The sequence below is a fragment of the Epinephelus lanceolatus genome, chromosome 8, assembly GCF_041903045.1.
Source record: "Epinephelus lanceolatus isolate andai-2023 chromosome 8, ASM4190304v1, whole genome shotgun sequence".
NCBI lineage: Eukaryota > Metazoa > Chordata > Actinopteri > Perciformes > Serranidae > Epinephelus > Epinephelus lanceolatus.
In genome coordinates this window covers 4416032-4430666 of record NC_135741.1, presented here as the reverse complement: position 1 = coordinate 4430666, position 14635 = coordinate 4416032, and the positions used below count along the sequence as shown (strand labels likewise).

Sequence of the window (14635 nt, the reverse complement as noted above, 5' to 3'; positions counted from 1 at the left end):
GAAGCCAAGATGAGGTGCAGGAGTCTAGTGTTCTCTCAGACCACTTGAATGAAAATGTACTTAAAGGTTATGATGGATTCTTTGCCCTTCCTGCCCCGGCTTTAATGACATGAAAGCAGCAAAACAACACTGAACAAAAAAGATAAGGTATGAACTCACCAATTCTCCTCCTCACTCTTCTTCTCCAGAGGACACAAAGCAGGACGAGTTTGTGAAGGAGGTTCAGGCCTTGAAGAGTCTCCATCACCCAAAGCTGATCCAGCTGTTGGCCATGTGCTCCAGAGGAGAGCCGGTCTACATCGTGACCGAACTCATGACTAAAGGAAGCCTCAAGTCCTACCTCGCCTGTGAGTGCTGAAACACACACACAGACACAGACAGATAACAATGCATGATAACATACCTGTAATATTCAGAGTACATGTGGCCCATTCTACAGAAATCTGATGGTAGATCAGTTCCTCAGTAAGTGTTTCTAAACACGGCTGCTTCCTGAAAGAGGAGATTCCACTGTTTCTTTAATATGCAAAGAAGTTCAGAACAGGAAGATCATTTTTCTTTTTCTTGGCTTTGAGAATTTCAGCCCTCACCTACCTAAGACATTTTTTGGAAAGCTCTGTGAAACAGTATTTAGGCCAAGTGACGGTTAAATCTCTCCCCCTTAAATCCAAAGCAAATGGAATTATAATCTGTGTTCTGGCAGCTCCGCTCAGCAGAGAAATATTGTTCTGACGTTTTACAAAAGGCTTTAATCGCAGGGAGTCTTAGTGAGCAGAGTGTGAGGGGTCTGACTCAGATATGTCTCACTCCAGTGGAAGGTTTTTATTCTTGATGCTGTGTGTGTGTCTGAATGTTATGACTCTACTTATCTGCTTCATGGCTGCTGTGACACTTTCACTGAAACCCCTCATACGACCAGGGAAGCAAAAATACTTCATTCAAATTCCTGAGGCTATGGGACAGTATGTTTCACATGCTGCTGCTGCTCTACAGTAAAACCTCTGTTTACATGAAGGGTGTCAGTGATCGTATTTCCTCCCTGTTCCTGCAAAAGAGGATCTGCTGTCATTATCATTGTGTGTGTAAACAACAACGAACAGTTGCATCACACCTTTAACAAACAGTTTGGTGCTGCAGCTGATTATTGCCAATAGAAGTAGAACAATGTAAAGTGTTCCTCACGTGCTTTTCTAATGTGACATGTATTTGTTTCTCTGCACAGCAAACATTCAGCTTTATGAGTCATTTGGAGTCACTCACTCTTAGAGCATGACCTGTGGTATACCAGGAGGAAAACATGCCACAGATCCGCAGCAGTTTCTGGGAATGAGGAGTTGTAGCGCGGAATAAACAAAACACTAAACATTTGTACTGCAGCACTGAACACACCTTTACTTGTTTGTTTGAGGTGTTGTGTTACATCCAGCTCATGTCAAGTTGCTTTGGATTAAAGTGTCTGCCAGTTCCTTGTGATATAACACATACAGTAATCACACTAATCTCTCATATTACTGGACCCACCAGCCTAATATTTCACATTTCTCACTCCTCTTGTCTAAACCTAACCAATCCAACCAAAGGAGGTATTGAGTAGCAGTAAATCAGAGGGAGAGTAGGGCAGGTCATGCCTTCCCCATCCTTGGAAATGCAAATTTGCACATGGTACAGGCGATGTCCCATGAGATTTTGTTGTTTATTTTTACTGCACAAAACCCTGGTAAAACCAGCAACCCTATCCTGGCATGGCTAAACTTAACGCAACTTAATCAGGCGACTATTCACCATGATTTGCTTTCTTCTCTCTTCAGCGGTATGCTGACAAAATAGTGCAGCTCTTATTTACTTACTTTATGGTCACATATTTTCTGGTTTAATAATAATTCAGACTATAGAGTATTTCAGAAAATCTGTTGTAGGGCAGCTTAAACAACTCTAGATATATATTTAAGATGAAATCTTTTAGCGTTAATATGGCACAAATTCAAATGGATGCATTCAAACTCAGACTTCAAACTTGCTTGAGGTTTATTTGGGTAAATGAGCGTGGCATTGTCTTTTAGTAACATCATAGATTATTTTCCCCCAGATTTTAATAGTTCACAGGGCAGAATAACTTCTAGAAAAAGTCAGCAACAGTTTTAATAAAAGCTACAAAGAGAATGTTTTGTAGAAAAAGTGTAAGAATAGTTTTGGTGCCTGTATCGAAAATCACTGTTTGGGTTATCGAAAAGAAATCCATGCTGTTCCCCAGTTTAGCTGACTCTGTGTTTGTGTGTGTGTTGGTGTGTATGTGTGTGTTCAGCTGCTGAAGGCCAGGTGCTGACATCAGCTCATCTGATCTACATGGGCAGTCAGATTGCGGAGGGCATGGCCTACCTGGAGGACAGGAACATCGTCCACAGAGACCTGGCTGCCAGAAACATCCTGGTGGGAGACGATCTGGTCTGCAAGGTGGCCGACTTCGGACTGGCTCGAATTATTAAGGTAAGCAGGATGTGTGTGTGTGTGTGTGTGTGTGTGTGTGTGTGTAAGAGAAGAGGAGAGAGATGTCATGTAAACACAGTATCAAGGGGAGGGTTTATTTTTTTGTCTCATCTGTCAACAGCCATTTTCTAATTTTAGAATAACCCTAATTCTTTATCTGTGTCCTTTTCAAATATGTATAGTGTGCTTTGCTGTTTCTGTGTAAACTCATGTATACTTAATGTAAAACGCCGTCCTCCTTCCATCTGTCTGGTACAACAGAGCAGCACTCAAATCTGCATTATTTACTTTGTTTGTGTGTAATAATAACAAGCTCAGTGACCAGGATAAAATGTTGACATTGTACGTTTCTGCAAACCATGAATATGTTACATTTGCACGATTCATAAGTGTCACATCAACGTTTCTAAAGTGATGTAGTATATGAGCTGACTTTGTTGTTGGAAGGAGGAGGGAATGGTGAATGTCGTGACACCTAGGCGAGACAGCTGCCAGTCTGCAGACCACTGCTCAAGGCCAGCAAACAACAAAACAGGTTGTTTTAGTGAGCGTTTTTTTGGCCACTAAATATAGGTGGTTTTAAACAACCCATTCCTTATTTTCCACCAGGGATAGAGCCACAAAAAGCAGCTGTTTCTGACAGAGACGTTGCTGCGTTTCCTGCCGGGATACAGCCATAAAACGGGTATTTTAAGCCAAGACATGATCTTTTTATATCCATAACCAAGTGGTTTTTGTGCCTAAATCTAACCATGTTAACCACAGCATTGTTCAAACATAAAGAAACATCAGGTTTCAACATATCCTCTACATCAGGGGTGTCAAACAAACAGCCCGGGGGCCTGAAACGTCCCGCCAAAGGGTCCAATCAGGCCCACTAGATGGCTTTGCCCACCTAATAGTGATGCACTTGTGGAAGCAAAAGCCCCTTTTACACTGCCAGATTTTCCACGAATGTTGGGCCGTTTTGCCGGCCAGCTGCGAGCGTTTATACACACAGAGGTGGAATGGCAGGTTGATCCGAGGCGCCCAATCTTCCACCTCGTAGGGTAGTCATGTTGGCGGAACCTTTTTGGTTTAAACAGAATGAGTCGGCCTTCCACAACGGGAGGGGCTGTTGAAGACTTGTGGGAGGAGCTGTTGATGACGCCCCACGTGCGACCCACTGGCGTTGGATAAACAGGAAACAGCTGATAGCAGGAATTAGCGAGCAGCTAGTAGCAAGAGGGAAACACAAAACTGACAGACACTGTAACGATGAGCAACTGGGGAGACAAGGAATTGCGCGCCCTCCTTGCCCTCGCAAACAAAGAGGCCATTAACCGTCAGATGACGGGGACGGTGAAGAAAAGAGAATCGCCGCATGACTAGCTGCGGCTTCCCTCTCACGTCACTGTTTACGTCACACACTGAGCTACACGTTTTGTTACTTGCTCACACCCCCCATTTCCCCGAAAAAGGCACATTCTGTATAAACAAAATGAGGCAGGCGGCATTTTGCTGCACTCCCCGATTTTGTTTTTATGCTGCCAATGCTGAAAAAATACTGATTGGGCTTTCCTGCAAATTTGCACAATTCCTATCTAAAAAGGGCTAAAGAGGTGTCGGGTTTCGGTAAGCAAGTTAAACAGTAGATACTTCTTGTAAAATGCCACCTTAGAGGTTTTTCCACCCTGACCAGAATACAGTTTTCTGAAAAAGCAATGCATACTTATTCTGGTTGATCAAATCAGACTGCTTGTGGCCCATTAACTAAAACGGGTTTGACTCCCCTGCTCTACATAATAATGTACAAATATAACATATCTATAGTTTGCAGAAATGTACAATGCCAATTATATTTTTGGTGACTGGGTTGTAATAACAATTTTAATCATAGAATGCTCCCCATATATGGTAATATCAGCGAAGAAAGAGACATTTCTAAGGTTCCGTGTGTAAAACTTACACACTCGTAAATCATTGCCACCATTACTTGAGAGGTAATAATATTTACTGTAAATAAATCTGATTCTCCATGAAGACTGTCTCTGCTGGTCTGTGCTGCACTTTACCCTGTAAGGAAATCTTACAGTAAAAAGCAGAAACAAGTTTTGCATTTAATCTGGTTTTCCTCCTCTAATGTTTCACCTTACCTGTCCTGTCTTGTTTCTGTTTGGAGCTAAAATCTGCAACTTGTTTTTTTTTTTTTTTTTGGTTAAAATGTTATAGTTTTATGTCATCTGCAGTCGTCAGTGTTGTTTTCTGTTACACACAAAATGATGCAAATACGATTTATGTGAAGTAACTTTACTGTTACACAATCTATGTTTACTACTTGAACATGTTTCTTCACTCTAAAATGATTAAAGACAACTATCTAGTTAACTGTTTATACACAACAGTGTACTTTCTACTCTGGACACCATCTTTATTGTAGTTTCAACATCTCAGTGATCTTATTTGGAACCTGTGGATAGTTAGGGATTTTAGTTTTAAAGCCATTTAAGCAAATTTAGTGGATTAAAGGGGATAATTAAAAGAATACTTAAGCCTCAAATTGAACCATTTGTATATCAATTACTCTCCATGTGTTACGTTGTTTTCAGAAAGGAAACTTGCATGCCTCCACCGTGAACGAAGAATCCAAAAAAGGCGAACATTCTTGATGAATTAAAGTCATAGGAGTCCGCATTTAAGACTAGGGCTGGGTTAAAATAATCGATTCATACAAGCAAATCGGTCTTCATTTGAATGACCCGATATCGATTCATAAAATCCAAGAAAGATGTTTTAATATATGCTTTTTCCCCACAAATGTGTGAAGTTTTCAACCCCATTAATCATGCTGGTAGTAAACGGGCCCTGGCACAAACTTATTAACGTCTGTGGTGTTGAGAACTTCCAACGTTACTGGTTCTTTTATCTGTAACTGTTAGCTTACAGTTTCATGTTTAAGTCTAATTTATTATGATGCTGCCGCAGCCTTTCCTCCTGCTGCCTGTGCATCAGGGCAGCTGCCCTAGAAACAACATTTAGTTATGAAATATTCAGTTTCATTCCTCTTCTGAATTCATTCTTTTTCAAAATAATTCCTTGGAAAATGTATCATCCAGTCAAATGCTCAGTGCTTCCCAAACACATGAACTCCACTAAATCCTTACCATTTAAAACTGATCTGAAAGAGACATGAACAGATGTTGCACTAGACTTTTTCGTCGCCGGTCATTTTGACCAACAGGGTCATAAAAATCCGGTCATAATCTATTTTTACCGGTCATTTTAATTTTCGTTTTTAAATGATAATAAAGATATTCAAAGACATTTAGTTTTCAATCGTTCATTTTTAATAAATCCAACAAGCAAGTTATAAAGTGTGCATTAATAAGGACATGAATGAAAAGATTAACAGACATCCACACACCCGTGTCATTAGGCTTCACATTTTTCAATACCGTAATTACTTCATTACAATTTTAATTTTGTGTCACCGAGCCTACAGACATAACTACATAACGCCCTGGACACACCGGACGGCACTAACGCGTCCGGTGTGTCCAGGGCATTATGTAGTTATGTCTGTAGGCTCGGTGACACAAAATTAAAATTGTAATGAAGTAATTAGGGTATTGAAAAATGTGTTCGGTTATGCACTGTTGTGTTATTTTAAATACCTCAGTACGTGCTATTGTTTTATTTTGAAAATTGGCCGGATTCTCTCATCTTTTCTGTGTCCGACTTCCTGTTTGGTACGATCTGCTCTATCCAGCTTGACAGAAGCACTCGCGGCTCGCGTGAAAAATAGACCAGACGACACTGAAGCGCTGCCTCCACGGGCGCTCCGCTCTACTCAGCGGCCTGTGTGGACAGTCAGATAGGTTAACATGGGCGCCGATTGAAAACTGCCTCCGCTGCTGGGCACCGTGCCTCGGTTCCACGTCCGGTGTGTCCAGGGCGTTATGTCAACAACGCTACATGAAGCCGATGAATGACCTTTTCTCTGCAGTGTGAAAACGGCAGCCACTTAAACCACTGACTGTGCACGCCGCCGCCAAGTGGGCAGGGGTGGTAATTGCAACCGGTCAAAATGGCCGACGGCCTTCAGATTTTCCGGTCATTGTTGTAAAAAACCGGTCAATGACCGAGAATATCCGGTTAACGCGACCCCTGGACATGAAATACTTTTCAGTGTATATAATATTTATTCATTGTGCAGAATAAGAAAAAGCATGTTGGCCGATTCTGATAATTCATTTTAAAGCCAATATCGACTGATACCGATATTGTGCCGATATTGTCGTGCATCCCTAGTTTTAAATAGTAAGGTCTTAGCAAAGATTCATGTGTTTGGGAAGTTCTGAGCATATGACTGGATGAATGGGACTTGGATTATACTGCACGAGTTGTGAAAGAGTTTGTAAGCAGATGTTTTGATATAGCTTTGCTGTTGTTACAATCAGTCTCATTTTTGGATTCTTCGTTCATCATGGAGGCATGTGAGAAAAATAAGGTTGTTGTTTTTTTTTTCATACATTCAACTTTAAACAGGGAGAGTAATTGATACACAAACGATCATTTGGGAGGTGAAGTATTCCTTTAAGAAGAAACGCTGTCTGTCGGGGCTTTATGGGTAATGTAGTCTTAAATTTGTGAAACATAAAAGGCTTCACAGTGCACAGCTAATGTAAAAGTATTCTGTTAACCCTTCACTATCCCCCTCTCTCTGTCTCTCTGTGTCTCTAGGACAGTGTGTATACAGCCAGTCGAAACACAAAGATCCCGGTGAGGTGGACGGCACCTGAAGCAGCAATCTACCAGCGGTTCTCAGCAAAATCTGATGTGTGGTCATTTGGGGTCCTGCTGTATGAGATGATGTCACGTGGCAAGATGCCTTATGAAGGTACAGTATTTACTCCTTTCTGTTTCTTTAATGGAGGATTACAGCTATATAAACTACTGGGCTTTCCAGCAGATTGATTCCAGCTTGTTAACCTATTTATTAATCAGTGGAAAAGTATTGGAAGTATGCACAACTCTCTGAGTTACACAATGGACTTACTGTATGAGTATAAGTATACAATGGAGCTACTGGGTGTGCAGATGGTTGTTTCCATGTGTGGTTACACCCTTCTCGGGTTATTATGTGTTTTAAACTGAGAAGTATTACAGTATTACTCTGTCAGTCAGTACAGTGGAATAATGTCATTAGAGACTGTTTAATTTACCTATACTTGTTACTATCCAAACAGCCAGTCATATGATAGTTGTTGTTTTGCCTTTTACTTCTGTCAACAAATCCCATGAAAAGAGCAGTAAGAATGAACATGTCACAGACAGGCTGGAGATCATTTGGACAAATTGGAAAGAACTGAGAGAGGGACTGACACAATGGTGGTAAATCTGTAAAAATGTACCTAAAATAAGTACCGGGGGGAAAAAAAAAGGTTAAATAATTTACTAAAAACAAGCTGGTCACTGTAGGTTTTATCAAACAAACAGGAAGAAATAGTGCTTCTGCAGGGGACTATTTCCAGCAGTGGATTAATCCACGTTTGGTGCTCTAGTTTGATTGATTTCCATTGTTGTCCAGAAACACATCAATGAGCCACACTGGTGCACTTGGTGACATGTTTTTTCACCCACATACTGTAATTTATTTGGACTCAGTCTGACTTACAATATTGTGCTGCTGCAAACACTCACTAGAGCACCAGATGTGGATCAATCCACTGCTGAACATAGTCCCTAACAAATGCATTATTCCAGAGATTAACATCTTCAGTGAGGGTGCTCTCAGCCCTAGAGTCATCTCCTTTGGTCTGAATTAGGGACTGATTTTATCACAAAGTTCTATAATTGCCTAGAGTTGGTTCGTGTTCTCACGGCAGCATTTACAAGAGGACGAGATCAAATGCCTTGTGTGAGAAAGCTGCTCTTGATTGGTCAGAATTTCCATGTGGGAAAAATCCAGGAAGTAAAGCAAACGTTGAAGAAGAGTACACTTGCAAGATAAATGTGACACTTTCTAATAGGGTTGTCAAAAGTATCGATACTCTGAAAAGTATCGATACTCAAATGCTGTATCCAGATACAATACTAATTTACAATACCACCTCAGCGCTTGTCGGGTGCGCACGACGGGTCCGACGGACACACGCTGTGCAGGCAGCATCTGGCAGGCGCAGAGCCCTCGCTGCAACCCGGCTTGTTGTCGTCGCTGTGCATGCATGCACACATTTCTGTTGCTGTAATATGGCCAGCGCGGCTGCAGGAGGATCAGAGCAGCCAGTTTTGGTCAAAAATGATAAAGAACACAGCACGCTGCAGACGGCAGGTACAGCCCCTCCCCTCACTAGCAGCTGAGCAGCTGGTGTCGCCAGCATCCAACTAAAATATAACTTCTAACGTTAATGTGGGAGCTAAGCAGAAAATTTTATCAGTCATGCCCGTCTGTAACATTAATAGACAATGTTAGTTTAACAGGACAACACAATTATGTGTGTCTGAAAAGTTATGTTAACTGTAAAGTCACAGATTGAAGCTGAAAAAATGTTTGGTTTCTCCCGTAACCCCTGGTTCTCTGATCACATAGTGAAGTAGAAACAGGAGCGTCCTGAGCCTAAACTACCAACTCTATTTGATCAGCAACGAAAATATGGTGCCAATTCACCAGAAGCACAGAAAATAAACAGGGCTGTCGATAAATACATTTGTATGGACAGATCTTGTTTCTGGTTGTTATTTATTTTGGGGGAATTTTTTGTTGTTATCACTGATGTTACTGTTCTGATCTTTATTTAAAAAATGACATGCCTCTTAATTTTTTGCTGCTGTATCAAAAATGGTATCGAGTATTGAATATTTTCCTGGTTATCGATATCGAGTTTGAAATTTTAGTATCGTGACAACCCTACTTTGTAATGTCACAATGGAGGGACAACTACGCAGGTTGATTTTAGCGCTGCTCATCGTGGACTATATTGCTGTCATTGTTCATTTTAGTCAAACCATACAGTTTGAAAACGAGGCGCGGCTCCAACTAGAAAACAATGTTTTGATGCATTGGATGTGCTGAATGTGCATATTAAGGCAGTACAGGAGGAGGTGCACATTAGTAATCCTCCAGGACTGTAACATGCTCATGTTTAACCCAAACAATGTGTCATGTGACTGCAGTTGCTTCACATCCAGGTCGGAACACCTTCTCACCACAAATGAACCACACCAGAGTTCATTTGTAACTGGACTGAGACCACCTCTTCAAGAAGGTTTCGGTCCGGTTGTTTTAGTGCGCACCTGAGTGCGATTGCTGTGTTCACACCTGCCCAAACAAACCGCACTGAGGGGGCAAACAAACTTGAGTTAAATTGAACCAAACCAAACACGGCAGGTGTGAAAGCACCCTGAGAATCAAAGGGCTTGGAACTGAGAGCCACAGACAGGAAGTTAGAAAGTATTGCGCGGACTAACACAATGTCGGTTTCAGTCTTTTTATGGGATTTGTTGACAAGATAAAAAAAAAAAAAAAGTGAGAGAAACACCCATCTTTATCATTTAAGGACTTTTTGTAATCCATGACTGAACATGTGCTTTGAAGATAAATGATCTTGAGTCAATATGCAGGAGTCGTGTTGACTTTACCTTTTAGAGTTTAAGTCTTACAGCAGTGATGTTATCATGGTTGTGGTTACTGGTTTTCTGCACCATGGAATACCCGTGCCTGTAAAGGAAAGGATTGAGAATTTAGCGAACTCCTCAAACGTTCATGCTTTTATATCCCTCCTTTTTAGGAAAAAGCAACAAGGAAGTGTTGGATCTGCTGTCGTCAGGGTTTCGGCTGCCCTGTCCAACCCGCTGTCCTCAGAATATTTACCGCATCATGATGGACTGCTGGGCCACTGAGCCCTCTAAGAGACCCTCATTCCATGCCCTACACAGCCAGCTGGATTCAATATATGCCAGGATATATTTCAAGACTATAGAGGTATAGAAAGAGGAAGACGAGGACAGTGAGAGCATCTGCAACTAGCAGCAGGATGGACTGCAACTATGAAAAAGGAAGGAAAGGGGGGGGATGAGAAACAGCAAGCAGTATTCTCCTCCCCTATGCACAGCAGGGTATATGTACTTTAAAAACACCAAGGTGTGAAAGGACAGAGGGAGGAGAGCAACAGAAGTGGACAAACAGGAATAATAGTTCAAGATGGAGAAGATGCTCGCCAAATCAAAGAGGAACAATGAGGAATCCTTCATTTCTGACGCTAAAACAAAACAAAATGGACAAATGAGAGACTGAACATAGCCTGAGAGAGGTGTGTAAATACACTCCTATCTAAAGAAACTGAACACTGAAACCCTCGGCACATTCACAGAACCAACTGTTTTTAATTTTATACCCTTTTGTGTTTTATAAATAATATTTTATTACTTCTGTATGTGCCATGTCTGTGGATGCACACTTTGAAATGTTATGAAATCACAGGTCAGGACTCAAGTTAATCACCTGTCTTCTGACTGCAGAGCCTGTGCTACAATCGAGGTTATGTGCAATAATTTAGAGCTTGCTGGGTTTTAGCTATGCTAGCAGCCCCTGTGCTGGAGAGGCTGGTGACGGTCCAACACTTTGGTCAATATACAGTAAAATATCTCGACACAGATTGAACTGATTGCCATGATATTTGGTGCAGATCATCAGGTTCCCCAAATGATGAATCTTCACAACTTAAGTGATCTCATGAGTTTTTAATCATGCGCCACCATCAAGTCAAAATTTCCTCATCCAACATTTTAGTTTTTTGGGTACAGTATCTTATTATAAACGATCTCCCCTCAGCTTCAGCTGTGCTTTAAAATGAAAGGACAGGAAAGGTATCACTTAATTTACAGTGACCAAGAACTCTTTCATTGTGCATATGGCATGCGTGGAGTATAACAGACTTTTAAAAATCTGAATTTACCCTGTAAGAATAGTTTTGGGATATACTTTCTTTGCTCTCTTCAGCCCCATTTGCACAAGACTAGTATTACGTGGGGACCTCATGTGATTTGATGTCTGTGTTTCATGTGGCTCATTCACGTAAGATAAGCAAAGAATGTACTTGATGTATGTATTTGATATATGATGCTTGATGCGCCCAGTCATTAGTAACTTAACTCTAAACTGTACATAACCACTCGTCACATGTTTCATGACTTTGCTGTTCTAAAGGATTTGAACTTGATTTTTCTGCAAACGGGTCTCCATGTTGCGCATTGGGATTCAAAATGCTGCTAAAACTTTTATTTTTAACTGCCAGCGAAGCCTCCATATTCCTCAGCCGTGAAAAAGGCAGGTGGAGGCACCGTAAAAACCTAAAAACACAAAACCTAAACACGACCCCAAATCACAGAGATGCCAATCAGCACGGGACTAATATTATCACACAACCTCTGTGTCTGTCATTTGCGGTGGAGTTTTTACTGAACAAATTATGTACATGGCAGATTTGCACAGGATTAAGATCACAGATGACCTCCGCCATAATTACAAATTACCAGAGGTCCCCAGATAAAAGTAGTCCTGGGCGAACAGGGCTTTACAGAAAGTTACAGTAGATAATAAAACTGATACTACACTCGTGTTTCTAAATGAACTAAGATCCAATTATTTTATCCCTTTCAAGTGTATTTGCCAAAAAAGTTGAACTATTGGCTTAATGCCGATAAGAATGCAAAAATAGATGCATGTTACCATGCTAACAGTGGCATGTTAGCTTGTGAATTAAAGATATACTACGCAGGATTTTCCTATAAAATAATATATAGACCCATACATACAGATGTAAGCCCTCTCAATCTTTACTTTTGACCCACTAAAAGTGTGTGGCGATGTATTATTATTTTATCTGCAGAGACTCTGCCCTCTGCCTGGATTTTCTTATCTTCTGTGTACAGGACGTTTAAGAGTGTGAGGCTCGGGCCTCATATAAAGGTCACAACCAGGTGCTAGACTGCAAGTACCACGCAGCCAAGAGACACAGCGCCAAAAAAATGGAAATATAATGAGGCTGAATGCCAAACAAGTGAATCTGGGGTTCACATCTGCTTTCCAGTTTGCGGGTGAATGTGGTTACAAACAGTAACTGACAATCCTGCATAGCATACCTCTAACATACATGCTAAACTCCAGCAGTTTAGTGAGCTATCAACCTGGCAATCATTAGCACTTAGCATGTTTAGCATGTCATGACTTAGGTCAAAGCACAGCTGAGTCTGATGTCCTGAAATGGCCACTGTTCAGAGGATAATCTGTCCTTTCCTCTGGGACAAAGTAGGCATTTTACACCCTGTTAAATGTAAAGATAGAAGTCAAACTTTTCTCTGTTTTTCATCATCCAACAGTTTTGTTTTTGGCCACATGGGGCCTCTAGTGTGGCTACACTGTTTTAGTCTTGTTATTAACCACAAGCATTAAGTATTTTATTCTGCCTTCCTTCTGTTGCAGGAATTTGTGAAGGATTTGGCAACATGTTACATATGTACATTTCTTGAGAATAGTGTGGGAATTGTTTTTATCCTCCTGTGATACATTTTGGGGGGCTGACCCAGTGCTTGAAAAGCCAGCGGGCCACAGAGCCATGTGTACAGGCTTTAAGTTATTAACCTCTTTTAGAGGCTCACATTAATGGCCAGTTACAACTAGAGTGCCTATGTTTACACCACAGACTGTCCACACACTAAACTGCAACCTACGGACAGTTAAGAACTACAAAAATGAAGAACCTACAGTAAAAAGACCTGCACAGTGAATCAGCCATATTCAGAAGGCTCTTTTTGGGGGGTGGATTGTTGGATTTCTGCACCACAAAATTGTACAACAGTGTTGCAATGCAATGCAATTTGAGAACAATGCAACTTTTGTCTTTTATGCATGACAATAAACGGCAGACGGAGCCAAGTTCAGGAAACTTTAGCCATAACCACCAAATCACAAGATTGAGTCGTATGTTTTAGGCTGAGTACCATCAGGTACCAAACACCAGTAGTGCACAGAATAAAATATTTTAAGTATTGTTTTGAAATGTGTCTGTGTGCTTTTTAATCATAAAATCTGCTGTCTTGGTTGTGTGCAAGTGTAAGGAAACAATGTGGGATGAAACTCAAACTTGATGTAGAGTTTTTCCTGAATACCTCACACTAACACATTTGAACAGGTGCTTGTGGGGAACTAAACCCCTCAAAGGTGGCGATGACAGTGCTGTTGTCAATCCACTGAATGACAAAGGATATATTTTAAGTGCATCTTTGAGGCAAAAGCCTTAATTCTGCATTTACAGGAAGCACTACTGTTACCAAATACTGACTTGTGCTACCCTGCAGCAGAAGAGATCATATCAGACCTGATCTGTCCTTTAGAGGACTGAGGCTTGTCTCACTATTTACACTATATTTTGTAAGCATTACATTGTATTGGCAATAATTTCACAGAACAGTATAAACAGTTGACCCTGCTGAAGTATTCGTTTACAAAGCTTCGAGTACATTATGCAAAAACTGCTGCTTGTACACAAAAATCACCTAGTTTGACACAAACTTCTTCGCCAAAGCTCTACTTGCACAAAATTTCTCTGAATCTCGTGGCCACTGATGAAGGTTGTTTCCAGGGAATATTTCCAGTAAGTGGACATTTATCAAAGCGTTTTTTTCCTAGATTAAAAGGTCGAAAATCATATGGCTGGAGTGGTGACCTGTCATCCTGCCAGGTTAGAGACTGGTGCAGCAGATGCAGTCAAAACTGTTATAATGGGCTCAAATGAAGAGTAAATTAAGGGCTGGTTGATATGGAGAAAATCAAATACCACTATATTTTTGACCAAATACCTTGATAGGATATTGATATTGCAACAATATTGTAAAGTTAACTACTGATAGGTACTTTCACAAAATATTTACACTACGCAATATTCATTCATTCATTTTCTGCAACCGCTTATCCTGTTAAGGGTTGTGAGGGGGGGCTGGAGCCTATCCCAGCTGACATTGGGTGAGAGGCGGGGTTCACCCTGGACAGGTGGCCAGACTATCACAGGGTTGACACATAGAGACAGACAACCATTCACACGTACGGCCAACTGAGAGTCACCAATTAAGCTAACCTGCCAACCTTTGGACTGTGGGAGGAAGCCGGAATACC

At 41.1% G+C, this 14635-nt stretch overlaps 1 protein-coding gene across 1 annotated transcript in view; it reads left to right on the top strand.

Moving 5' to 3' along the window:
• srms (src-related kinase lacking C-terminal regulatory tyrosine and N-terminal myristylation sites) overlaps window positions 1-13520 on the top strand; it is a 43118-nt gene extending 29598 nt beyond the window's left edge. The window contains exons 5-8 of the mRNA XM_033628875.2: window positions 189-347; window positions 2303-2484; window positions 7207-7363; window positions 10254-13520. Of these exons, the coding sequence (XP_033484766.2) occupies window positions 189-347; window positions 2303-2484; window positions 7207-7363; window positions 10254-10453 (698 nt within the window). The 3' untranslated portion in view covers window positions 10454-13520. The remainder of the gene's footprint in view (window positions 1-188; window positions 348-2302; window positions 2485-7206; window positions 7364-10253) is intronic.
• Window positions 13521-14635: the final 1115 nt, after the last annotated feature.